The 25,417-nt window shown below is 42.1% G+C and overlaps 1 protein-coding gene across 1 annotated transcript in view; it reads left to right on the top strand.

The window, feature by feature from the left end:
* The window catches only part of LOC117498350, a 33,932-nt gene extending 8,515 nt beyond the window's left edge, over window positions 1–25,417 (top strand). The window contains exons 8-23 of the mRNA XM_034150386.1: window positions 88–234; window positions 2,063–2,165; window positions 3,756–3,884; window positions 5,274–5,456; window positions 6,125–6,372; window positions 9,071–9,961; window positions 10,556–10,652; window positions 10,774–10,878; window positions 11,360–12,775; window positions 14,073–14,195; window positions 14,301–14,429; window positions 15,737–15,929; window positions 18,252–18,376; window positions 20,944–21,134; window positions 22,190–22,323; window positions 23,484–25,417. Of these exons, the coding sequence (XP_034006277.1) occupies window positions 88–234; window positions 2,063–2,165; window positions 3,756–3,884; window positions 5,274–5,456; window positions 6,125–6,372; window positions 9,071–9,961; window positions 10,556–10,652; window positions 10,774–10,878; window positions 11,360–12,775; window positions 14,073–14,195; window positions 14,301–14,429; window positions 15,737–15,929; window positions 18,252–18,376; window positions 20,944–21,134; window positions 22,190–22,323; window positions 23,484–23,716 (4,447 nt within the window). The 3' untranslated portion in view covers window positions 23,717–25,417. The remainder of the gene's footprint in view (window positions 1–87; window positions 235–2,062; window positions 2,166–3,755; window positions 3,885–5,273; window positions 5,457–6,124; window positions 6,373–9,070; window positions 9,962–10,555; window positions 10,653–10,773; window positions 10,879–11,359; window positions 12,776–14,072; window positions 14,196–14,300; window positions 14,430–15,736; window positions 15,930–18,251; window positions 18,377–20,943; window positions 21,135–22,189; window positions 22,324–23,483) is intronic.

The raw sequence follows: 25,417 nt of genomic DNA, 5'->3' as shown, positions 1-25,417 counted from the left end.
CAGGAAGTTAAATCTGTAGGCAAGTAGGCAAGTGTAACACATTTCCACAAAGAACCAAGAAACCCAACACTTTTGTGTTCCCCGCAGGGAGCTGGGTCTGGATGAGCTGCTGAGGCACTGTGAGGGTATCGTGGAGAAGCTGCGGCACCCTGAGAAAGAGCCCTGCTACCAGGCCATGGCCGGCACCGCCCTCTTCAGCCACACCGCCTTCGACATGCTGCGGAACCACAGCAGGTACTGCAGCTCCCACAGGGCTCAGTTACAGAGATGCCTTTATCTTAATCCTCTGTGAAAACACTTCACACACATTCCGTAACATGTTGCAATAGTCCTGTCGCACAGCAGCTGGAGCACCTCGTCCAGATAGGCTCCACTACTAAGGTGTTTGTAAGCTGCAACAAATGTTGCTCTTCTTTCTTTTTACAAAATGTTTATTGATTTTACTTTTTACAATCTCAGTAATGACATAGCTGATACACGACAAATACATAATTACAAAGCAAAACCAAAAGACAAAACGATTAAAAAAAAAAAATCAATAGGAAAACGGTTCCGTTTCCTAGGAGATGACAAGATAATATATTTTATGATTGTCAGTTGTTATGATTTTCAGGCAGTTCCTTTAACAATAATAGCCAATAAATCAGGCCCAAGGAAATGTAAGTAAGGCTGCCACATTTGATCCCATGATTTTTAGATGTAAAAGACTTGTAAGATATTCCAGGGGAACCAACTCAAATATCATTTTGGCCAGCCTTTGAGAGATGGGACCTCATCTTTAGTGCACTGTTAGCAGTAGTTGGTGTTGTGATTGGTAAACCTAACCTCAAAGACAGTCATTTCATCGCATACTTCAGACAGATATTTCTGCAGCTCGACCAGAAGCAATAGTTCAGGGTTCCTACTTCAGATTTACATTTGACATTCTCTTGCAAATATAAGAAGCAGTTGGTCACTTTATCATTCTGAATAACAATACTTTATTTATCCTGGGGGAAATTGGGTTTGCTCCATTTGAGAATGAAATAAATAAAAAATAGAATGCAAAATATTGATATACACATACAGTAGGATGCTTAAGTAAGAATAAGCAATCAAAAGATCAAATACATACAATTAAATAAATATATTTATATTGAAGATATTTGATACTATATTGAAGTAAAAATGTCCAATAGAAAACACAATAAAATGGTTATGTGATGTAGAAATGGCCACCTTGTACTAGAACATATAACATGTATATTCCAATATTTATAGTGGTGTTTTAGTATTCATAAGGTATTATTGCTGAATTGCACAGGTAAAGAGGGTTTGGCTGCTGACGGTGAGGTTAGTCCTGAAAATCACTTTGATCACATTTGCTGAATGTGTCCCTGGATCTATGAATAATTCCTGATTCTCTGCCTCCTCCTGGCTCCCAGCAGCATTTACAGGACCAGGTGAACTTTACCAAACATAGGCAGCACTAACTCAAAAGGAGTCCATATGTTACTGCTTTGGGTTTTACTGCATTCTTTTTTCTGCCTCAAATGTTATCAAAAACATATCTTGGTTTAGCAGTCAAATGTAAACGTTTTGGATCTGGCCACCATGATAGAAACGGAGTTCAAAGTTAATGTATATAGCCAAATATCACACACGTGTTTGTCTCAGATTATCAAACATAAATTACAGTGCTAAAAGATGTCAAATTAAATGAATATTTATGAAAAGACAAAATAGTGTAAAATACAAATAAAATTAGATAAAACGCAACGAAAATCCAATAAAATACCCAAAATGTGGAACTCAGGAGGACAAACGGGGAATCATCTGAAACCAGCTCTAAATCCAGGCTTTATTAAACAGGAATGTCTTCAGTGTTCTCTTAGATGTTTGGCCACTGTCTGCCTCAAACAGGAAGTTGGTCCCAGAGAAAGGGAGCCTGGCAGCTGACCGATCTGACTCCTGATCTGGTTTTGCAGACTCTGGGCAGCACTAACAGACCTGCACTCTGGGAGCGTGCTAATGATGTGCTAAGATGCCAGCTGTTAGTGATGATCTCTCTGGTATTCCTCAGGATCTGTGCAGCAGTGGAGAAGGTGGAGCAGCTGTGGCAGCAGGCCTTCTCTAAGGCCCGCCTCCAGCTGCAGGTGTTCCAGTTGCGAGAGGATGCTCTACAGGTGGGTCTGACCGGGCTCCTGCTTCCTTATAACATTGATTCATTGCGTAGCCCTTACATCACGGTGTATTGCTGCCGGAGCACACTCCGCTCTTTAAAAAGTGGATTATTTTACTGCAGGGCAAGCGTTCCCCAGAGTTTAACAGTGTTTCCACTTTATACATTTGATGAGCTCCTCTGCTCATAAGTCACACGATCATGATATCTTCTGGAAATGATACCAGTGTCCGGCACACATAGGCCAACACACGGAGCAGAGACAGAACACAGTTCTCCACAAATACAGACAGATTTAACATCAGGAAGATACTGCAATAACGAGACGTATAACAAAGTAATGGAGTCTGTTTGGAGAAAAGCTTTCAATATATCAAACTGCCGTTATTTTTGAAATATTTCTTATGTATAGTCTATCTTAGATGGTCACATAGTTTGGTAATTACTGTGACACTAAATCATTTGTACTGCAATGTGTTTCAATAATATATTCAAAAGAGTTGGAAAGGGGGTGTGACCGAACTTCTCCTTCATTTAAAAGCAGAATATTGCGTAATACCCGATCATCTGATGTGTGTAGGGCTCTGTGTGTTATACTGTGTTAGCCTGCTGAGGGTTTTGCCGTTTGTGAAAAAATGTTAATACATTTGATAAATGATGATGGTGTATTAAGAATTTCCCCTCAGTTAGGACTAGATAAACTGGTAAACGCTACTCATGAAGCAGCTTAAGATGGCTCCTAAGATAACAAACTGTTAGGAGTAGGAAGGAATTTAAAGACTCAATGTATCTTAAGCAGAGCACAAGATGTCGGGAAGAGGTAGGAGAAATATTCTTTCAATGTTAAATCTCGTTGATATGGTGAAATGCTCTAGCATGTAAACAAAGGTAGACAAACAGTCTACTATCAGTCTGTGAATAGGCTCCTGCTGAAGTAGTCCTGTGTTTCCAAACTATTTGATGGCTACTTGTCAATTATGAATTACAGTGTTATCTTTAAAATTATTTTAAAAACACATTTTATAAAATGGCTTTTAATATTTTCGTTTGTGTTTAATGCTATTAGTTATTCATTTACTCATAGTGTGTATTCTTCATCTTTTACCCTTTTCTGTATGAAATTGCACTTTTTGTCATTTGAAAAGAACTGTACTACTAATAGTCTCATACTTAGCAGCGGATCAAACGGCTCCTCCCTGAGAGTTTCTGTCCTTGTCTTGCTCAGTCTCTCTGAGGAGTTTCCCTAAATCCCTCCTAAGCCTGGAGCTTTGCTCAAATATCTCAGGTAGGAGCTCTCCGAGTTCTCCCAGGATGATGTGAGCTCTGTCCCAGGAGCTCTACACTTTAACACAATCATTCAAATCCTGCTACTCTTTGGTACTCCGTTATGATCTTCAACTGTCCTGCATTTTCTTTTTATTGAGTGGGTGATTATTTATACTCTACGCTTCATACATAGTCAAACCAGGCGGACAAAAGATATGAACTTGATCTAACCAGTATGCAAAAATGTCTCTGTACCTTTCCTTTAGCAATATAGGATAAATAGTGCTTGTTAAATGTCTGAACTGAATGCGTTTCCTCCCGCTCACAGATCACAGAGCAGATCAAAACTCTTCTCCAGGAGAAACTCCAGCCCTACAAAATAGAGATTGCCAAGGAAGCTGCCGAGGCGGGGCTGCTGGTGTCCCGGTTCGAGGCGTCCATTCACAGACCTGCTATGGTATCTTTATATTCTGTGTTCTTCTTCATTCATTTTTGGAACATGTTTTTTGAAATGTGCCTAAATAAAGTCCACGTTGTGTTATAGTGCAGCCTCTATTAGTCGATTTCGTAGCTCAGATTTGAAAAGTATTTCTCCTGATTAGATATCGAACATCACTCATTCATACTTGCTTCAGCAGCTATTCTTGGTCCTTATTTCTAATCAAAGTTCATTTGGAGAACTTTTTACATTAGTATTTTGTTCTTAATGTTGTTACGACCCGTCCTCTACCAAGTGGTAGTGGCTCGTGGGAAGACCCGCAACATAAAATAAACCACACAAAACACGCAGCACTTGTCGGCGAGCATTTATTAAAGCGCACAGCCGTACTCACATGTGCCCACCGGCAAACGAACCACGTCTGGAGGACGGCAAAAAACAAACAAAAGAAGAAGGGGGCCTGGGCCAACCAGTCCTCTGGCCGTAGGACCCAGAACTTCCCTCCTCTACCCAGAGATCTATCCGAAGAAAAACTCTACTGGGGCAAAATAAAGTCACGCGAAAACCTACACTAATGAGGTCCTCCAGAGTTCACACACATAGTAACATGGGAATCTACAGCTCCACACGGCATCCGAAGGTTTGTTCAGATTTGTTCAGGGAAAAGGCGGGGCTCTCTTCTCCTCCAGCTTCTCCTTTTAAAGTCCCCAGCTGAATGGCATTAGGACACCTGGGGGAGGCGGAGCCAGGGGCGGGCCAGGTGTACCTGTGCAGCAGAGAGACAGAGAAAAACAAGAGCACGTAACAAATGTGAACATTACTGTCCTTCAAACTATTTGAGAAATACAACAACATATCCTTAAAAATGTTAAAGGGGAAGGAACTTTTTGTTCTCTGTTTTGAGCACAAGACCCCATGCACTCCACTCGGGGTCTCTCAGTTTGCCTTCTGCTTGCTGGCTCTAATTTGTGTAACAGGTGATCATTCTGATGATTGACACCTTGGTGATAAAAGGCCAACACATCCCATACTGCCCTCTCACTCCTCTGTTGGACACGGCTGCGTCTTTGTTTGTTTCACATGTTCACACACCCACACGCTCACACATTACTGATAACTGACCTTTGTTTAGGTTTGTTAAGTCCCTCTTCGGTTATATTGTACATAACTATAACACTTAAACTTGTGTGGTCTCCCCTCTTTGTTGCAGCCTATGAGCCTGGCTGCAACAACAAGCAAACCCCTCAGGTGTTACCCTCTAGCAACACGGCTTAGGCAAAGCATGTGGAGATGAGCAGAGAAACTGGCCTATTTTCAAATGACTAAAGTGGAGAAAAAAACCTATGATGAAATAGTTTTGGTAAATACTGTCTATAAATATCCCCAAACCCCCTTCTCTCCCCCCAGGCTCTGGTCCGTTGTGCTGAAGATGTGATCCACACTGTGGAGGAGGTGCTGCTGCTGGACGGGCAGAGCAGGGAGCGCTGGGTTATGGATGTGGAGCGGCTGAAGGACAAGCTCCACTCTGCGGTTCACTTCATCCTGCAGACCCTGAGGGTGGTCTCCAGCTACCACCATCACTACAGCAAGGTGAGCGTTGGCTTTCGTAGTAGAGCTGTCATCAGTTCAAACATTTCTATTGAGTCAATCACAATAACAATCTGATTCATCACAAGTTTATAATGTATTCTGGAGGGGAGATGAAACAAATACACATGATGTTTACACATAAAGAAATAATATGGACCTTTATTGATCCCTGCACGGAAATTCAAGTGTTGTAGCAGCAACAGAATAAGACAAACACAGGAGGAAATGTCGCTCGTTTCCACGGTGAAATCGCCATCTTTCCCAAACATATTGAGCGAGATGCAGATAACGGGGGGCTGCCTTTTTGAAGCTACCTGGACCAGTGTTCTGTCAAAACTTGATATTGTTATTTGTCTTTTGATTTACGGTGCATCTCAGGTGATGTTAGGGAGTAGTCCAAAAGTAATGTAACTAGTAGTGTGACTACGCAATTTCAGCTGGGATTCATTTAGTAAAGTAAGGCATTACGTTTTTTATAAAGTAACTAGAGTTTTAGTAACTACCCCAACACTGCGAATAGGTGACAATATTTGGCCCTTTTTACAAAACAAAAGACTGGCTCTAACAGTCAGTCTGAAAGCAGTACTGTTTTCTGTGCATTGTGTGCCCCCCTCCCCGTTACCCCTTGCCTTTCTGAAACATGACCTCTGACCCTGCTCCCCCTCCAGGCCAGCAGCTGGTACCGTCTGGTTCTCAGCGAGAACTTCCTGCAGGCTCTGCTGTCAGGAGTTAACGGAGACAGCGGTTCCATGCAGAGGAGGAACTATGGCACCATCCCTGCATGGAGGTACAAGATGTCCACCTTCCTGAAGAAGAACCCCCCTCCAGATGTGGAGGAGCTGGTTCATCTGGCACATCTGTCCCTTGCCATCCCAGATGATGACGTCCAGCAGGCAGGGAAGAAGATGTCTCAGAGGTCAGAGCGCTTTGAGTTTCACACGGAGGTTATGAAGACAAACCTTTGGCTTTTTTTGTGCCAGTCCTTCTACTGAGGTGTCTCCTACTCGTAGTAATGCAACATATTAGTTCATTTGACCTTGGCCACATCTTTTCTTTTTTTACCTTTCTTCCTGTTTCAGACATGTCAAAAACCTAGAAAAATTATATTTTAAGGATAGTGCCTTGTAGTGTTAATTTCATCAGCTATTTTTTTATTTAGTTTTAGTCATAGTCCTGTGTTAAATTTCCATTTTAGTCATATTTAGTCACCTTCATCCTGTTTTTATTTAGTCAAGTTTTAGTCGACTAAAAGTCTGAGCATTTTAGTCTTATTTTAGTCGACTAAAACAGTAACTATTTTAGTCAAGATTTAGTCGACTAAAATAATTAGTTTTCTTTGACTAAAATAATACTAAAATGCTCAGACTTTTAGTCTACTTTTTGTCAATGAAAACTGTTGAGTCTTTTTTAGTCATCAGATTATATTGAACATTTCAGTCAAACTAGTCTAGCCAAAACCAATAATTTGTCATTTTAGTCAAACTTATTTCACAATAAGATTATATCTTGTCCTTATTTGATGAAAAACACAGGTTGAATGATTAAGAAAGCAGCTTTGCAGAGAGTATCTGGTCAGGTTTGTGGTGTTTTTACCAGCTGTGTTGTGGCCACATTGTTTTCCTTCTGATAAAACAATGCATTCGCTTTTTTTCTCCGCCTCATTGTAGCGAAAATGGGCCCAAATATCACATAGTTTCTTTCTCCCAAGCAGTGGTGGCTTTAGACTTTTTCGTTGTCAGTCATTTTGACGGACAGGATCGTAACATTTCCGTCATAATCCATTATTACCTGTCGAGTGCACAATTTACCACTCACTCACGCTGACGGGGGGGTATTCGGTTAACGCGAGTGCGACCACTGCTCCCAAGCCCTGTTGTTGCCATTTTATTTTCTGTTAAATAAGGTTAGTTAGACCATGAGTTAGACCCGAGTCTTCCTCACAGTTCACAGTGTGCTGCTGGCCGGTGTATTTCAAATGTACCGCCGCGCGCAGCACAGACACACAGCTGCTGCCCAGCCGCAGCACAGACACACAGCTGCTGCCCAGCCGCAGCACAGACACACAGCTGCTGCCCAGCCGCAGCACAGACACACAGCTGCTGCCCAGCCGCAGCACAGACACACAGCTGCTGCCCAGCCGCGGCACAGACACACAGCTGCTGCCCAGCCGCGGCACAGACACACAGCTGCTGCCCAGCCGCAGCACAGACACACAGCTGCTGCCCAGCCGCAGCACCGGAAATGGAACTGCTGGGAGAAAAACTGACTATCAGAGATGTAACGTTATCTTTGATAATATTTCGTCTCCTCATTTTTCGTCAACGAAAGTAAAGAGAGATTTTGGCATAGTTTTTATTTAGTAAACTACATTTTCGTCTCGTCACTTTTCGTCAACGATATTGCATGATGATTTTGTTACAGTTATTGTTTACTGCCGTCGGTGCCGTCTCGTTTTCGTCATGGAAAAAAAGGTCGTTGACGAACATATTTCGTCATAGTTTTAGTCAACGAAATTAACACTAGTGCCTTGTACATTTATGCATATTAATGTAAACACATATAACAGCAGTACAGTTGATGGCTGGGTTTACTAACCTTCATTCAATTTAATGTTTTAAACAAATGTCAATTCGTCCAAGTGTAGTCAGAGAACGCTGTTTTCTGAAAACACTTTGAATGTCTTGTAGCTAAAGAAAGAAAACACTAGATGGCTTACATGTGTTAAGGGGCGACAGGCCGAAACAATTCAGAGTCACTTACTAATCCCTTATTCACTTTCTCACAAAGAAATAATCCTTTTAAGGTTCGGCAATATGATACAAAAATATCTTCAAAGATTTGACATCCCATACTGGTTTATATTATTTCGTTGGCTCATGTGAAAAAAGCTTCTCATCTCAGAGTCCATTGCTAGCTTGTTTTATTGGTAACCCCACTTGGTTTTATCAGAACATGGAGTTTGCTATGTTGTCATGGAGATGGATCTATTCACAGACTATTTTGCTCTCACCGTAGCACTTGACCATGTTGTCAGCTAGTTCAATGTTTGAAAGCTCTTGAAAAGGCAAGTTTGCATAAATAAAATCAAAAACATTTAAATCTGTGGCAAATGGACACGAGACACAATTCCATAAAAGGACCATGATACATGGTTTGATAGATACTCCCAACATTATGCTACATCATCATAAACAACCGTAGAAATGGAACATTTGGCTGTTCAGAAACAGTGACACATTTTAACCGTAGTTTATATACTCTCCTATATATGTTTCTGCTCCTGTAGTATGTCTGTATTTCTGTTGCTGCAGTATTTCGGTCTTCTAAAGAACATTTTAATTAATCCAGAATATTTTAGATTGTGTGTATTATTTGTGATACATGTATTTTCTACTGTTATGTTTTACGTGCTGTTATATTAGCTGTTTTTATTTTATTACCTTATACTTTATTTCACCTTTTTAAATATTGTAATGCCTGAGCACACTGCTGCTTTTAACAAAAATAATTTCCCAATTTGGGTTCAATCAAATATCTATCTAAGCAGTATCACTTTTTTAATGTATTTTTCACTGTTATTTTTTTACCACAATTCTTCATGTGTTCTCCATCAGGTGCATGACCCTGAGGAAGCTCCTCATGTCCTCTGGCCCCGTGGCTGTGGGGCCGCTGCAGCGGGCCCTACAGTGGCAGTACGAGCTGTTGCGGAACAGCCAATTTGCCCCCCCCCCTGATGATGGTGATTCAAACGGAACAGCTAAAGAAGTTCAGGACCTCACTAACGGTGTAAAGGAACAGAAAGCAGCCCATCTTCCCCAGACTGTCTCTGCTTCAGCTGAGGGCAAACCCCCCTCCCTCAGCTCCTTCGACTCAGGCTTCGATGGAGCTGGGGGCTGCCAGTTGGAGGCCTGGGGGGGGAAGGAAGGAGTGGAGAGTCTGTGCACATCAGCTGGGATTAGGGACTCTGTGAGGCCCGCCTCGAGTCAGCCTCAAATCCACGAGGAGAACGTCTCCAGTGTTTCCGATCCTGAAGACCTCAGAGAGGAGTTTGGCTCCTTGGGGAACTCATCCAGGGCGAGCATCCACATCATCCCTAAAGTCACCGTGGATTCCCTCAACCTGGAGATAAAAGTGAAGCGCTCAGCCGCCCTACCCAGTAACCCCTGGCTCAGCTTGCCGGTGGACAATCTGGAGAACTCGTACACGGTTACCATCACGCAGAACCCGACGCCGCACAAGAGAGACCTTCAGTTGGATGGCTCCGACCCCTGCAGGTGCCGGGACCAGCCCACACAGAGGGACGTGTTGAGCCGCACACAGCCCACAGACTGGGCCCTGCACTCTCAGAGCAGCTTAGAGGACCCTGAACTGAGTCCCGTTCGCAAAGTCCTCTCCAGCACCATCACAGAGGGCCGAGAGCGCTCCATCCTCACCACAGAGGGGGGCCCCACTCTCCTCTGGGACTCCTATGACCTCCATGAGCAGGTTCAGGATGCTGTGGATGGGTAAAAACAATTGTTTAAATATATATTGTTAAACGTAATAAACACAACGTTTGTATACTTTAACTGCTTTATTGAGATTGCACATAATCGACCGGCATCCTCCACAACTTCCACATACTGAACCAAACTGTGCAGGCACCACACTGGTCAGAGGGGAAACTCCTCCGAGCAAAGCACACATGGGATAAACTTGTTAAAAACTCTTAGAAGAAATTGAGTCAAAATTTGAAGTTAGGATTCCACTCCTCATTTGAGTGACTTGCTAATGGGGGCAGTTGGATTTTTACAGTTTTTCTTTAACTGCATTATTTCCATCTGTGATGTTGAATCCAAAATGCTTCCACACTTGGATAATTTGGCTTCTAGATTTCAAATAAGCTACTTTACTGAAGGGTGCATCAGTGCAGCAAACCACGCCAAGCTTTCCCTTCTCGCATGGTACTTTACAGTAGGACTGTATGCGGAAAATATGATCAAATTGGACTCAGTTCTCACTTTCTGCTGCTACTAAACATCGAATACTTTCCAACTTTCCTTTATTGAAGAAATTGAAGGCACTACTTGCTATAAACGTCCTGCTTTTCTTATTTTCAGTGTGATGGATATCTCTCTGAATGACTGGGAGGTGAAGGAGCAGGAGGGTCTGATGGAAGTGGAGCAGATCCTGGTCAGGGCGGATGAAATGCTGGAGGTAAGAAGGCACCATTCGTGGCATTAAGGGCTGCACATTAGATGTCCATCACAGGTTAAAACAGCCCGATTGATTTCTTAGTGGATGTGACGGACAGTGAAATGAAGGTGTTTCTCCACAGAAAGAGGAGAACGTCCTAGCTCAGGAGGCGGTGCTGGAGGCCCTGCTGAGGGCCGAGGACAGGGACCAGTGGCCCCTGTGGGACAGCGAGTCCCAGCTCAGTGCGGTAGGTTACACTTCAGTCCCCTTCACAAGGTTATTCGCTCACTGAATATACCGGTTTTACTCACGGTGCACTTAGTGACTGTTTGTGAACTTAGTTCAAGACTTATCATGAGTCATCATTGTTGACTAAGGTAGAGGTAGAGTGCTCTGACAGATGGAAACCAACAGGAATCCTATTGTATTACTTTCAGGTGTACATTGTGCCCGAGGTGAAAAAAGTAATCAGATCTTGAACTTGGGTAGAAGTGTTGTGTAGAAATACACTGTTACAAGTAATAGTCCTCCATTCAAAATGTTACTCAAGTAAAAGTACAAAAGTATTGGCATCAAAATATACTTAAATTACCAAAAGTACTCGTATACAGTGGGGGATAGATTGAGGGGTTGGACACATGTCCTTTATTGGACTACAGACTATACAGCCAGTGTAAACCTGGGGTGTTTGTTCATTATGCTCTATCTGCTTCCTCTCATTTCTAAAGATGTCCTCCAGTGAGCTGGCAGAGGCTGGTGTTCTAGGCCTCCAGGATGACCTGGACCCTGCAGAGTCCGACCAACTCAGTGAGCCCACATCAGCTGGGTCTGCGGGTGGAGCTCAGGCTTCTGAAGATGAGGGGCTCCACACTGATACAGCAGTTTTTCACAGCAGGCCGGACCTGCTGACGGAGTTAAGGAAAGTCCACATCCTGGATGAGCTGATCATGGAGGAGAACATGAAGATCCACAAGCTGCGGAGCTGCATAGAAAGCCCAGAAGAGTCTGCGAGCAAACCTTCAATCACAAACGAGACGAACAAAGAGAGGGAGGCTTTCAGGGTACAACTGGAGAAGGAGAAAAGGGAGGTGGAGAAGCTAGAGAAGAGCTTGGACAACGAGCAGAGGGTGAAGAAGCACAAGGACGGCGCTAAAAAGGTTGTAAAATGTTCTATTATGGAGAAGGCTAGAAGTGAGACCAAGGAGGACAAAGCACTCTGTGATGAGCTTTTATCAGGAAGTTGTAACGGATCACTGAGAACTCATCCTATAGCGTCAGTCCAGACTGATCCCCAGGGTCAGGATTCCTGTGAGGCTGAACATATTCTGTTAGACCCCGATGCTGCCAAAGAGGCTACCCCACAAGACTTGGTTCAACTTCCTGATTCGGAATGTCAAGAGGATAGCCCTGAAGCTGAGCCGTCAGTATTTAATAGACATACTTTAAATAATACCTCTGATTTAAAGGTACCTCATGAAGAGTTGTGTATCCAACCTCTGGGATGTATCTCCGATAACGAATCAGACGGATCAAGTGAAAATGCTTCTCCAGCCTCTGAGATCAAGCTAGATTATGGATCATTTGACCCAGGAGGAAAACCCTCCCATCTTCCCGTGCCTAAGCCAAGGAACGCTTCCCTTCCTGTGAACAACAACCTCCAACATGAACCCCCCCACTCAGAGCTGCAGAATCCAGAGTGGCCCTCTGTTGATCAAGATCCTGGTTCTGTGCAACGTGATCTGCAAGATGAACCACATGATGCACTGCCAGAGAATGTGACTGCAGCTGTCCTTCACAGCTTTGTTCTCAATCCAAATGTGAAGGAGCACACTAACAACAACAATAACAACCATGCACTCACTGAGGAACGCAACACTCCTTCAGACACTGAAGATGAAGGGGGTGCATCAGTGGGAGCTGCATGTTTGCTCCAGACAGGTTTGCAGCCAGCAGAGGAGGTGCAGGCTCTGTCTCCTGCAGCGGCGCCGTCGGCCCCCCAGCTGCCCCCTGCCCTGCCCCCTGACCTGCCTCCGGAGGTTGAACCTGGAGGGAGAGCGGACTTCCTGGATGCTGTTCAGAGCTCTGAGGCCATGAGGGGACCAGGCTCAGGGATTCAAGCCCAGCTCAACATCAACATGACACAGGTACATGTTCTACTGTAACACCACAGTTAAAGCTGTGTTCTTATTTTGATACCTTTTTATATTAAAGAGGCCCTATTGTGCTTTTCAGGGTTTTCCCTTTCCTGTAGTGTCCTTATAGATTTTGTTCATGCAAATGGATTAGTCGACCACTTGATTGACCACTTGCCTGAAACGCCTCCATTGGACTCCTTTGTTTACTTCTGTAACATAGTGACATCAATATGTGACATCCGCGTTTCTAATGGCTAGCGCCCCAACCCATTGTCGGTGACAGGCGAAGCAGGCGGGACATCTATAAAGAGTTGACCAATCACAACAGAGCTAGCCAGCTAGCCAGAGCAGACTGGGCTCTGGTTTCAGACAGAGGGTGAAAAGCGGTGCTGCAGCAACAGGCAGTATGAGAAAAATAAAGAGCTTTTTGAACATTAAAGCATGGAGACATGTCACAGTAGAGACACTACATACTGATATACACCTGAACATCAGCAGGAGAGGACTCTTTAAAGTAGAGACACTACATACTGATATACACCTGAACATCAGCAGGAGAGGACTCTTTAAAGTAGAGACACTACATACTGATATACACCTGAACATCAGCAGGAGAGGACTCTTTAAAGTAGAGACACTACATACTGATATACACCTGAACATCAGCAGGAGAGGACTCTTTAAAGTAGAGACACTACATACTGATATACACCTGAACATCAGCAGGAGAGGACTCTTTAAAGTAGAGACACTACATACTGATATACACCTGAACATCAGCAGGAGAGGACTCTTTAAAGTAGAGACACTACATACTGATATACACCTGAACATCAGCAGGAGAGGACTCTTTAAAGTAGAGACACTACATACTGATATACACCTGAACATCAGCAGGAGAGGACTCTTTAAAGTAGAGACACTACATACTGATATACACCTGAACATCAGCAGGAGAGGACTCTTTAAAGTAGAGACACTACATACTGATATACACCTGAACATCAGCAGGAGAGGACTCTTTAAAGTAGAGACACTACATACTGATATACACCTGAACATCAGCAGAATATGTCCCCTTTAAGATCCCTCAAATAGACTGTTTACATGCATCTCGTATTTAAATGTTTACAAACATCAGTTAAACAGAAACGTTTGTATACTGTTTGATATATTCACTTTTCTTCTTCATTCTCATTTGAATGTGGGCTATGAATATGCGGCGAGTTGCCCAGCGCTGGTGAGAATCCCCAGCATCATCCTTCATTTGATTGAAGTGTATTTCTTTTTCTTTTTGTGATTACAGATGACAGATTTTAAGACCCCCATAGTTCTGGATACGGGCTCTGGTTTGATGAAAGCAGGATTTGCAGATCAGGACCTCCCAAACATTATATTCCCAACAATCATTGGGATGCCAAAATACGAGGTAAGGGAATAAACTTATGTGTATAACTCTATTTTCTCTACAAAAAAGCATTATAACGTGGCTTTGATTTGAGCTTGCCTCTAATCAGAAGTTTTGTCTTTGTAGGAAATAATGAACGGTAACCTTGAGAAGGAGACCTACATTGGACACGAGGCTCAGCACATGAGAGGGGTCCTGGCTCTGAGGCATCCCATAAAGAACGGGATCATTCGCAACTGGGACGACATGGAAAAGGTAAGTGGGACTGGATATGCCTGATACAGTAGGTACAGTATGATGTCACTGGGAGTATATCCCTATGAAATGGATGAGTTATTTTCAAGAGGGGCAAGCTTTAAAACCCGGCACTGTGTTTATATAAATAGTATAGTATGAGTGGATCAGTTCCACAACTTTTCCACTTAATTCAAGTCACATTTTCTCCCGTCATAACACTTTCACTAATCTATTACTGTATAACAAATATTTGTATAATTCTTCATTAAATGTGGAGGCTTGGAAGAACAAATTTTTTTTGGGAGAAATCAACGTAACTACGGGTTGGAAAGTCATAAATCAATGGTCATTTTGTGGGCAAAGCATTCATTGTTTGTCATTTGACTGTACCTGATCATTCATAAATCAGATGGGACTGCTTGTTGAATGCAGGAATATGAGGGCACGTTTAACCATAACGGATCATTCCCATGAAGTATTACCTTTATGCTGTCCCAATTCCAAACTTCATACTGATTTTAAGCAGGATGAGTGTGTATTGTGTTCACACAAGAAAAAAACAGAACAGAAAGTTGACAAGTCATAAATGGTGAATGGTGGTGTGAAAGAACAAACCTTTCAATCTTTACTGATCTAATTTCTCTGCTTAAAGTTTAATTGGCATTCCAAAGTAGCTGTTTGATAATCATTAGAGCATGTGTAGTATAGCGTACTATGGTATTAGTATGGTATACTGTAGTATTCTGATGGCTGAAAAGGGTGAAATACATGAAATCTTCTTGGTTAAGTTTGCTTTCGATATCGCGACATCCGCGAACAGGTAGCTAACCATTCAATAAAAGGGGGAAAAAATGGTATACGACACAATAGGTGCTTTAATTTTAGTCGACCACTTCATTGATTTAATTTTACCCGATGAGTGTTGGTGCCGCATAACTAAGCGCTATCCATTTTAGAATTTTGTTTTATGTTGTAAATAGATCAGCCGCAGATATTAATAGGCCCATATTTGTACTAAATTGCTTCTTAATGTCTCTGTTAATCCCAACCTCCCAAAAGCAGATGATGCATCAATTCTGAAATGAAACGTTATCAATTCTCATTTTTCTGCTTCTTCCTTTTAAAAAAGAAATCTGTTCTTAGAACAACACAGCTGGACAGAAACCCACTGCCGTCCAATTCTTATTTTTCCCCCGGTCACACATTGTGTTCTGACATTTAGTAGTCCAGTGATCACATTGCTCAGCTAGAAGAAAGGTACACCTTTAGTAGGTAACCATGGAGAGGGGAGCTTTGACTTCTTTGACTCCCTTTTCTTGTTTCAGATTTGGCATCACACGTTCCAGCAGCTGGGTGTGGACCCGAACGATCACCCTGTCCTGCTGACGGAGGCGGCCATGAACCCCCTGGGGAACCGGCAGCGCATGGTGGAGATCATGTTCGAGTGCTTCAATGTTCCCTTCACATACGTGGCCCTGCAGGCCGTGCTGGCCCTTTACGCAGCGGGGAGATCCACCGGTACGTAGGCCAACTCTCCAATCCAATCTAACTTTATTTATAAAGCACTTTAAAACCTCCAGACCAAAGTGCTGTACAGAGAGATACATCAAATATAAAATCACACAACTCGGCTCACAAAACATAAAAATAAGTATAAAATCACATAAAAGGTACGAACACAAAACAAACCAGAATAAACGTAACAATTACAACAACAAAAAACAGCCATATAGTAAAAACAATAGACCACTGAAAGCAAATAAAACTTGGTTTCGAATGCTAAGGAGAAGAGGTGAGTTTTTAGACAGGATTTAAAAACAGACCGTGTGGGAGCCTGTCTGATTAGCAAGGGCAGGTCGTTCCACAGTTTAGGGGCGGCAGCAGAGAAAGCACGGTCCCCTCTGAGCTTTGACTTTGTTTTTGGCACCCTCAGGAGCAACTGATCAGCTAACCTGAGAGTGCGAGTGGGCGTGTAGCTGTGTAACAGCTCAGAGAGGTAGGGCGGGGCCAGGCCATTGAGGGCTTTAAAAGTAAATAAAAGAGTTTTTTAAAATGAATCCTCGAATGAATGGGCAGCCAGTGGAGTGAAGCTAAAATGGGGGAAATGTGCTCGTGTTTGCGTGTGCCAGTTAACAGCCGTGCTGCTGCGTTTCGCACCATCTGCAGGCGAGCAAGGGAGGACGCACTTATCCCCATATATAGTGCATTACAGTAATCCAAGCGGGAGGTGACGAATGCATGGATTACTGTTTCAAAAAGGTCACTATTTATAAAAGGCTTTATTTTGGCTAGCTGCCTGAGGTGGAAGAAGTTGTTTTTAACGACTGCCTTGATCTGGCTGTCCAGCTTGAGTTCAGGGTCCATCTTTATACCAAGATTTGTGATGGTAGGCCTGGTGGAGTGGCCCAAGGATCCTAGGTCTATAGGAGTGGTCCGAGGGGCACCAAAAACCATCACTTCGGTTTTGTCATCGTTTAATTTTAAAAAGTTGCATGCCATCCAGGACGTAATGTCTTCAAGGCAGTTTAACAGTGGTTTAATTGAGTGCGAGTCGTTCTTTTTAAGTGGCACATATTTGGCAATCGTCTGCATAGCAATGAAAAGCGATGCCGTGCTTCCTAAGAATGGACCCAAGAGGGAGCAAATAGAGGGAGAATAACAGGGGGCCTAACACTGAGCCCTGTGGAACCCCACAAAGGAGAGGAGCAGACGAGGACTCAGAGCCGATGCAGAAAGTCCTACCAGTCAGATGCGACCTAAACCATTCGAGGGCTTTGCCCCCTATGCCCACCCACTGCTCCAAACGAGCTATCAGGATCTCATGGTCCACTGGAAGACCTCGAGTACATTGTACATTGTACTCTTCCAGAAAAGCGAGAAGTTGACTAAACAATCTTCTCTAGGATTTTCGACATAAAAGGCAATTTGGAAATGGGCCTAAAGTTTGCAAGAACTGTGGGATCCAGACTAGGTTTCCAGAACAACACCTGTGAGCAGACTGCTGTTAAAAACGTCAAGAACAAATGGTCCTACAGTGGGGAATACCTCTTTAAAAAAATCGAGGAGGGACAGGGTCGATTGGAGAACCAAAGGGCTTTATCTTGGAGACAATCTCCTGCACAGAGGACAGAGTCATAGGCTCAAAACGGTCAAAAACAGCAAAGCAGAGAAAGAGGTGTCGTTTGGAGCAGTGATTTGAGCCCTAGCTGAAGGTACCTTATTAATAAAGAATTGAAGAAAATGTTCACAGACTGCAGGGGAGTTCTCCACACAGGTAGTCTGAGGGGCATTAAGAACTGAATCTATTGTCTGAAACAGTACACAAGGTTTGTGACAGTTTAAAGAATGATGTCAGAGAATTCTTTTCTTTTTGGCTCTTTCACAGTTGTCTGATAGAGACGCTAACACTGCCTCAGCATTTGAAAAGAGACTTGTAGTTTGTCCTTATTCCATCTTCTCTCAGCTCTACGGCATTCACGTCGGGCAGTCCGAGTCGTGGCATTTAGCCAAGGCTCAGATTTAGTTTTGGGTTGCCTTGTTTTGAATGGAGCCACAGTGTCCATAGCAGCTTTACATGTGGAGTGAAACCATAAGCTAAGCTCCTCCGTAGTGTTAGACATAGGCTCATGAATAACACCGTTTTTTATGATATATACAACTCTGTGTACTTGTGCTTTACGGTGGCTACAAACACCACTTTATTAAGCCATAAAGTCTTCATGATAAGGTCTTGAACTTGCATCTTCATGTTTAAACTTCTTTCTTAAAGCCATTTTTATGTTATTGGATCAAAAAATGTGATCCATTTGAAAATCATTGCTCTTTTATTTGTATTTAAAGGTGTGGTGTTTGACTCTGGAGACGGGGTGAGCCACAGCGTGCCGGTGTTTGAGGGATACTGTCTGCCTCATGCAGTGCAGCGCTTCCCTCTGGCTGGTGTAGATGTTACAATGCATCTGAAAAAGGTATTCCTCTCCTTTCCTTTGATTGTGTTTCACAGTTTATTGGCAGTAATGTGAATGGATAACGCTTCCGATTGGCTTTTTGGGTGTGGGGTTTTGTGAAAAATGTTGTACAAAGAGGAATTATTTACATGAATATTTAGCCAATGTTGCACAGGGTGCTTCGAGCGTCAGCGGACATTCATTGGATTATTGGATCGTGCTTCATTAACCCTCCTATTGTCTTTGTTTCCCCCCCCCCTTACTTTGGTGTTCGCGGTCAAGTTTGACCGGTCCTGTTTTAACTGCTATTACATTAACACAAAAATCATCACCAAATTTCATTTAAAGGAGAGGTGTCATGCTTTTCCGGTTATTACCCGTCCCCTTGTGTGTTATGAAGGTTTTTATGCATGTAAACGGTGTGCAGAGTCAAAACCCTCAAAGTACACCCTGTAGCGAGTAAAACTCTAACACAGAAAATACCTCCCCAAAACGCCTCGTTGGAGATACGTCATTGTCCATTTGATTCTTCCATTTCGTTCCGGGTACGGCATGATGTCAAGCCGTACCCGGAACGAAATGGACCAATCCGTGGAGCCGTTACGTTACGTCTGCGGAGCCGTTACGTTAAGCCCCCGCTGATTGGTCCAAATTGACCAATCCACGGACTTCCTCACACACAGGCAGCTCTGCTGATTTCTCCTCCCTGGCTGCAGGCTGATAACAGACAGTTGGGATCGCGGCAAAATTCTCTCTGCAGACCCATTCTCACAGCGTTTATCAACCTTTTTCTTACTCAATATCAAGCCACACTTATTGTTTTTACTTCGGCTGTGAGTTTGTGTGTGCTCAGGATGAGTTTGGCTGTGTTTCGCTATGTATCCTAAACAAGGAAACAACACCTCCACGGAGCTCAGCGCGATTCACAACGTCCCGACCAATCAGAGCACACTGTGCTCACAGGGAGGGTGGGGGCTGGAGCTATTGGAGCTACAACGAGCCGTTAAAGGCAGAGAGTGAAATTCAGTGAATACACATAGTTTACAGAGATGCTGTATGAGAAACCAATGTGAGTTTGGACAAATGCACAGTATAAATCTATTTTAGTAGACCTCAACAATGGAATTATGATCAGTGGAAATGGCCATGACACCTCTCCTTTAACACCCTTTCAAACTGTACATATTGTATCAGACTACTGGTATACATGAGAAACTGCAGTAAATATACAAAGAATAGACACTGAACATGTATTGCGTGTGCCAGGTGTGATTCACATGGGGGGGGATGGGCACATAAGAGGGGGGGAACACATCTAGAATATGTGGGTGTGTGTGTGTGTGTGTGTGTGTGTTTTATCTGATCCGGATGGTTACTAATTCCTTTTCTTTATGGCGGTCATTTTTGACCGGGAACACCATGGGTGTTTCAAAGTTGACTAAATCATCCAAATTTCAATGAAAGTGGTGATCAGCCATTTTATATGTTCAAATGTCTACTGTGAAGGATATCATAAAGCCTTAATGCAATCGAATGTAAAACAAAAAAGTTATGATTGATGAAAGTAGTAAATCGGTCAGATTAGACCCGAAGACAACAGGAGGGTTAAGTAAATATTGCAATGATACAACAACCATCTAATTTGGACACTTGCCACAATAACTGTAGTCAAAAACAGCCTTTGCCTACTTTAAAATATTGTTTTGATAAGCTTCCATGTTTTAAACAATGTACATGTTATTCATCCAACCCTGTTAATATGACTGAATGCCAGTTTGTAATTTCATTTGATTCATTAAGATGATAAGAAGGGCCTCTTGCAATTGAATTGCCATAAAGGCTTCAAATGTTTTTAAAGTTTTTAATCCATAATTGATGCAGCTTTTCAATGATCCGAAATACTCTTCTGATTGATATCATAACTCTCCTGCTCACAGCTGTTCTCGGCTATACCCCACTGGGATACCTGTTCAAGTAGATGAACCAATGATCTGTTTGTGACCCATATCAAAAGTCATAATGGAACATCTCTTACATGACACTTATCTCAAAGTATACAAATAAACGTTAGTCAAACTACTGACTATTTTTTTTTTTTTTTTTGTATAATCAACATAAAACATTGTACATGTTAACTTGTGGCCTCTCTTACTTAGAAAAAATGTAGAGAACTAAAGTATAAAGACATAAATAAAAGAATACATTTGTTTGCCTTAGACATTTCCCACTGTGTGATAAATCTTCCATTTCATCTCAAAAATATTTTCTCACTCTAAGTTGGTAAGTAATTGTTTACATTATATAGACCGCTCTTATATATCCATCCACTGCTCTCATATATCTATCATTATCAATCACACATTTATATTTCCAAGGTATACAATTGTGCATTGCTTGGGTATTGAATAACCCAGAATGTCTCCCAACAGTAGCATACGCATTTACCCAAAAGGTACTTAGTTTAAATTGACTAGTGATTTGTGGCTGTCCACATCACAGAGCAGCGTGTTCCAGTCCCTGTGTGATTGAAACTGTAGGTAACTGCCTCTTCGATCCCCTGACTGACGTTCTGTGTGCCTGTGCTTCAGCTGCTGCAGGAACAAGGGGTCAGCATGCGCACCTCAGCGGAGATGGAGATAGTGAGGGAGATGAAGGAGAAGTGCTGCTGTGTGGCTCTCAACTATGAAGCTGAGCTGAGTCAGGGGGGGGCGTCCAGCGGAGAGATGCATTACAACATGCCGGATGGACAGATCGTCACCCTCAGCTCGGAGAGGTTCAGGTAACCGTCTGCACATCGAGGACACTCAATGTACACTAGAAGGCTGGAAACTCATTTCATTCAGCATTGCAGGACAGTATTGGCTCTGTGAAACATACTAAACGGATCTATCATTAGCATGGCACCTCTGAGATATAAAGCTTACTTGAAAGCAAAGGTGGGAGAAGTACTCTGGTACTTCTACTTTTACTCAAGTACAAGATCTGAGTGTAGGATTACTCTGTTACAAGTAAAAGTCCTGCATTCAAAATGTTACTCAAGTAAAAGTATTAGCATCAAAATATACTTAAAGTGCCAAAAGTAAAAGTACTCACAATGCAGATTTCAGAATAATATATATGATATGTTTTATAATGATTGATCATGAAAGTGTTCTCAAAGCTGGTAAAGGTGCAGCTAGTTTGAATGACTTTGTATACTGCAGGGTAGCTTGTGAATTTACTCCAGGTGGAACTAAAATCTGATTTAACACTTGATTAGATTTCATCATTAATCCACATCTGTAAAGTAACTAAAGGTATTAAATAAATGTGGTGGAGTAAAAGTACAACATTTACCTCTAAATTGTAGTAGAGTAGAAGTACAAAGTAGCCAATAATTGAAATACTCAAGTAAAGTGCACGTACCTCATCATTTTGACTTAAGCACACTCCTTGAGTACATGTACTTAGTTACCTTACACCACTGCTTGAAAGTGCAAAGCATATTGAAAGACTTTCAATCTTCATGTCATTTTTACTATCCAGTACTTTGATGTTTGACACAAAACCTGCAAAACGTTAACACCAACATTAGCCTCAGCTAGTGTCTAATGCTAAATAGCACGTGGGGACTCGGCTTGGAAACTTGAGAGTCTGCGGTTCAAGTGAACTTGCCTCCCAGGCATTGCTGACGTTTCTCATGATTCTAACATGGGTCAGGACAGGAGTCACCAGTTTAAGGATAAATCAGACTTAATCTGTACAATAATAATAATGTCAAAGCCCACTTCAGAGGGCAGATGTCTCTTCTAACAGTCCACTCAAATAGCTTTATAACTTCCCCTGTTCCTCCAGGGCCCCTGAGATTCTCTTCAAACCCGAGCTGATTGGACAGGACCATTATGGGATGCATGAGAGCGTTTACAAGTCAATCCTCAGCTCAGACATTGACCTGCGGCGCAGCTTCCTGGGAAACATCGTCCTGTCAGGTAACGGAGGGTTGTTGTTAAGCCATGCTTTAATGCTGAGGAGGGGTTTATTATGAAGCCAGATCAGAGCGAGGTATGATGAGCCTAAAGCCAGAGTTTTCTATAGTACCAAAGTGGCTCTCTTTTAACCTGGCTAGATTGCCATGGTTACTTAGGCTGCAGACACTGTTTATGTTCAGCAGATACCACTGTTCACTAACAAGTTATTTGAAAGAGTGTGTCTTTGTAGTCAAAGTGAGAGAGGTAAATATTCTAAACTGAGGAATAAGTTATATATGTCATTTTGTGGGGCACTAATTGTACATTTATGCCACATTTATTTCTCTACAATAAATGTGACAATCTATCAGTGATGCAGAACAAGAAATGATTCTTCAGTATGAAGTTTATTTGCAGATGGAATGCGGAAAAAGGTCTTAAAAGCGTGATTTCACCACTTAGGAATATGATTTTATGGCTCATCCGTATTTGCTTTTAAAGATTAAGAGTTGCCGAATGCAGTGGTCAAATTAGAAAGTATCAGGAGGCACAGATTGCATTGAGTGGTACATTAAACTAGTCATGAAATTACAGTACAAGTACTTTTCTTCCAATATTCCTCTTATTTGGTGATTTGTTTATTTTATTTGGTTGTATCCTTATAAGGTGGAAATGTTCCAGTTAATGTGATGCTCTTTTCTGAATGATTTCTCTTGCTGAAACCAGTATATTTGAACAAGACCACTTACTGGTGCAGTAATATTTACAGGAGATGGAAAAAATGTGGATTTGCGTTATAAGAAACATGTGTTCTAGAAAACCGCTGAGTCATGTTACATGATCTTCCACCCGAGTCAACTTTTGGTTAGAGAACATATTTCTGTATCTGGTAAGGAAGTGCAGATCCATGGAGGAAGATGTGATGAACAGTATGGACGTGTTGTGCCACTTGATCTCAGTCTGTTGAATCAGCAGATGTTAATGCTACTGCTGCAGGTACAGTGTGGTGTCTAAAGTTAACGTTTTCTATTTGAGTGCAGTGTATTGCTACCAATGTTCTTAGTTTTCCTCAAATGTTGTCTGAATGGATTTTTAAAACTTGCACAGTAGTGTTGATGCTTTGCTTCAGTCCTGTTCCAGTGAATGTCCCACTCTTTACTGAATGCCTTCTCTCGCTGCAGGCGGAAACACTCTGCTGCCCGGCCTTCCTGAGCGGCTCCAGGCTGAAATCAAAGGACTGGTTCCCACGGACACGGGGGAGAGCGTTCGCGTCACCAGCCCCAAGGACAGAGACTTCTCAGTGTGGAGCGGGGGGGCAGTGCTGGCCAACCTGCCCGCCTTCAGCTCCGCCTGGATCAGCCAGGAGGAATACGAGGAGCACGGGCCGCAGATCGTCTTCAGGAAGTGCTTCTGAGACGGCCTGAGGAACGTTAAGTGCAATATCACACCGCTCTAATACAGTAGCCATTATAAGCCCTTTTTTTTTTTTAAATATTTGTCTTATGTATTAAGTTTACCCTCTCTTCATTAGTGTGGATCCTCATTTGTGAACATTTAAGAGACACGAGGGTTTCTCTTGACTTGCTGCTCTTTTGACGGCTTTTCTACTTTGATCCACAAAACCTGGGAGGGAGGCAACTGGAGTTTGTGTCATACAATTCCTGTCAGTCCATGTGATTGTCCCTCAATACATTTTACCTATGTCTAAAGTTTCCTATTTGGGAATATATATATGTCTCAATAATTTAAGCACAAGTTTATTGATGTTTTTGGGACTAGAATTGAAGCTGGCCTTTAATCGATGTCTGCCAACTTGTTTCCAGGATAAGCATATGAGGGACATGAGAACTAAATATGCTGACTCCAAAAATATGTTTTAATCTAATATCAAATGATGGTGTATTTATTCAACAATTTCTTTTAATTAATTTGCTACAACAAACTGTCTTTATGTGTGTTAGACATGGTGATGGTTGCATTCATTTTGAAACCGGGGCCAGTGCAGCTGTGTCATGTTCACAATGACACAGCTGCACTGGCATTCAATCATTCTTACAATGAGTTTTACGGCCAATGTTAGGAAAAACATGTTCTCATAATACCATGACTTAGTACTCATGATACCATGACTTAGTACTCATGATACCATGACTTAGTACTCATGATGTTGCTCTTTTTCCCAGATTTTTTTCTTGAAATGTTACTATTTTTTATTCATTACATTTTATTGTAACATTACAACTTTTTTTCCTCAAAAATGCATTACTTTTCAAGTTTTTTTTTTCTTTCCTGTCTTTATATCCTGATGTTTTTCAAAGTATTTTTCATGATTGAACATTTTGGGGTGTAATGGTTTATTCTCAATTTCTTACATGTTTTTTTTTTTTCCTAGCAGTGGCCCTAGTAATTCCAAATCAAAAGACCACTTACTGTTGCAGTAATATTTACAGGAGGGATGAAAATGTGGATTTGTGTTATAAGAAGCATGTGTTCAAGAAAACTGCTGAGTCATGTGTCACTCAGATGTTGCATGATCCTGCACTTAAGTCAACTTTTGGTTAGAGAACATATTTCTGTATCTGGTAAGGAAGTGCAGATCCATGGAGGAAGATGTGATGAACAGTATGGACGTGTTGTGCCTGTCACTTGATCTCAGTCTGTTGAATCAGCAGATGTTAATGCTACTGCTGCAGGTACAGTGTGGTGTCTAAAGTTTTCTATTAGAGTGCAGTGTATTGCCACTAATTTGTTTTTTTCTCAAATGTTATCTGAGATAAAAACCGTGTTTGTGTGGATGTTTTAAAACTTGTACAGTAGTGTCGATTTCAGTGAAGTGTGCCAACAGTGCCAAAACTTGTACGTTTTTATTTTTCACCATGGATCCTTAAAGCCCTCTGCCGAACCTGTGTATATTTATACTCTGTTCTTTTTGGACTGTTTATCATTTGCATGTAGTTGTTTTGTTGCATGTTGTTTATTTGAACCTTTTTTGCATGTATTGTCTTTATGTTTGAAGATGTTTTGTCTCTCCAACCACAGGGTAATCATGTGACCAAAACCATAGTATTTATGTCTAGTCTGTTTGTTTTTTTAACAATAAATATTGTAATCCTTA

This window comes from Trematomus bernacchii, unplaced genomic scaffold, assembly GCF_902827165.1.
Source record: "Trematomus bernacchii unplaced genomic scaffold, fTreBer1.1, whole genome shotgun sequence".
NCBI classification, from domain to species: Eukaryota; Metazoa; Chordata; class Actinopteri; order Perciformes; family Nototheniidae; genus Trematomus; species Trematomus bernacchii.
The sequence above is the reverse complement of the archived record's forward strand: the minus strand, read 5'-3'. Positions and strand labels throughout refer to the sequence as shown.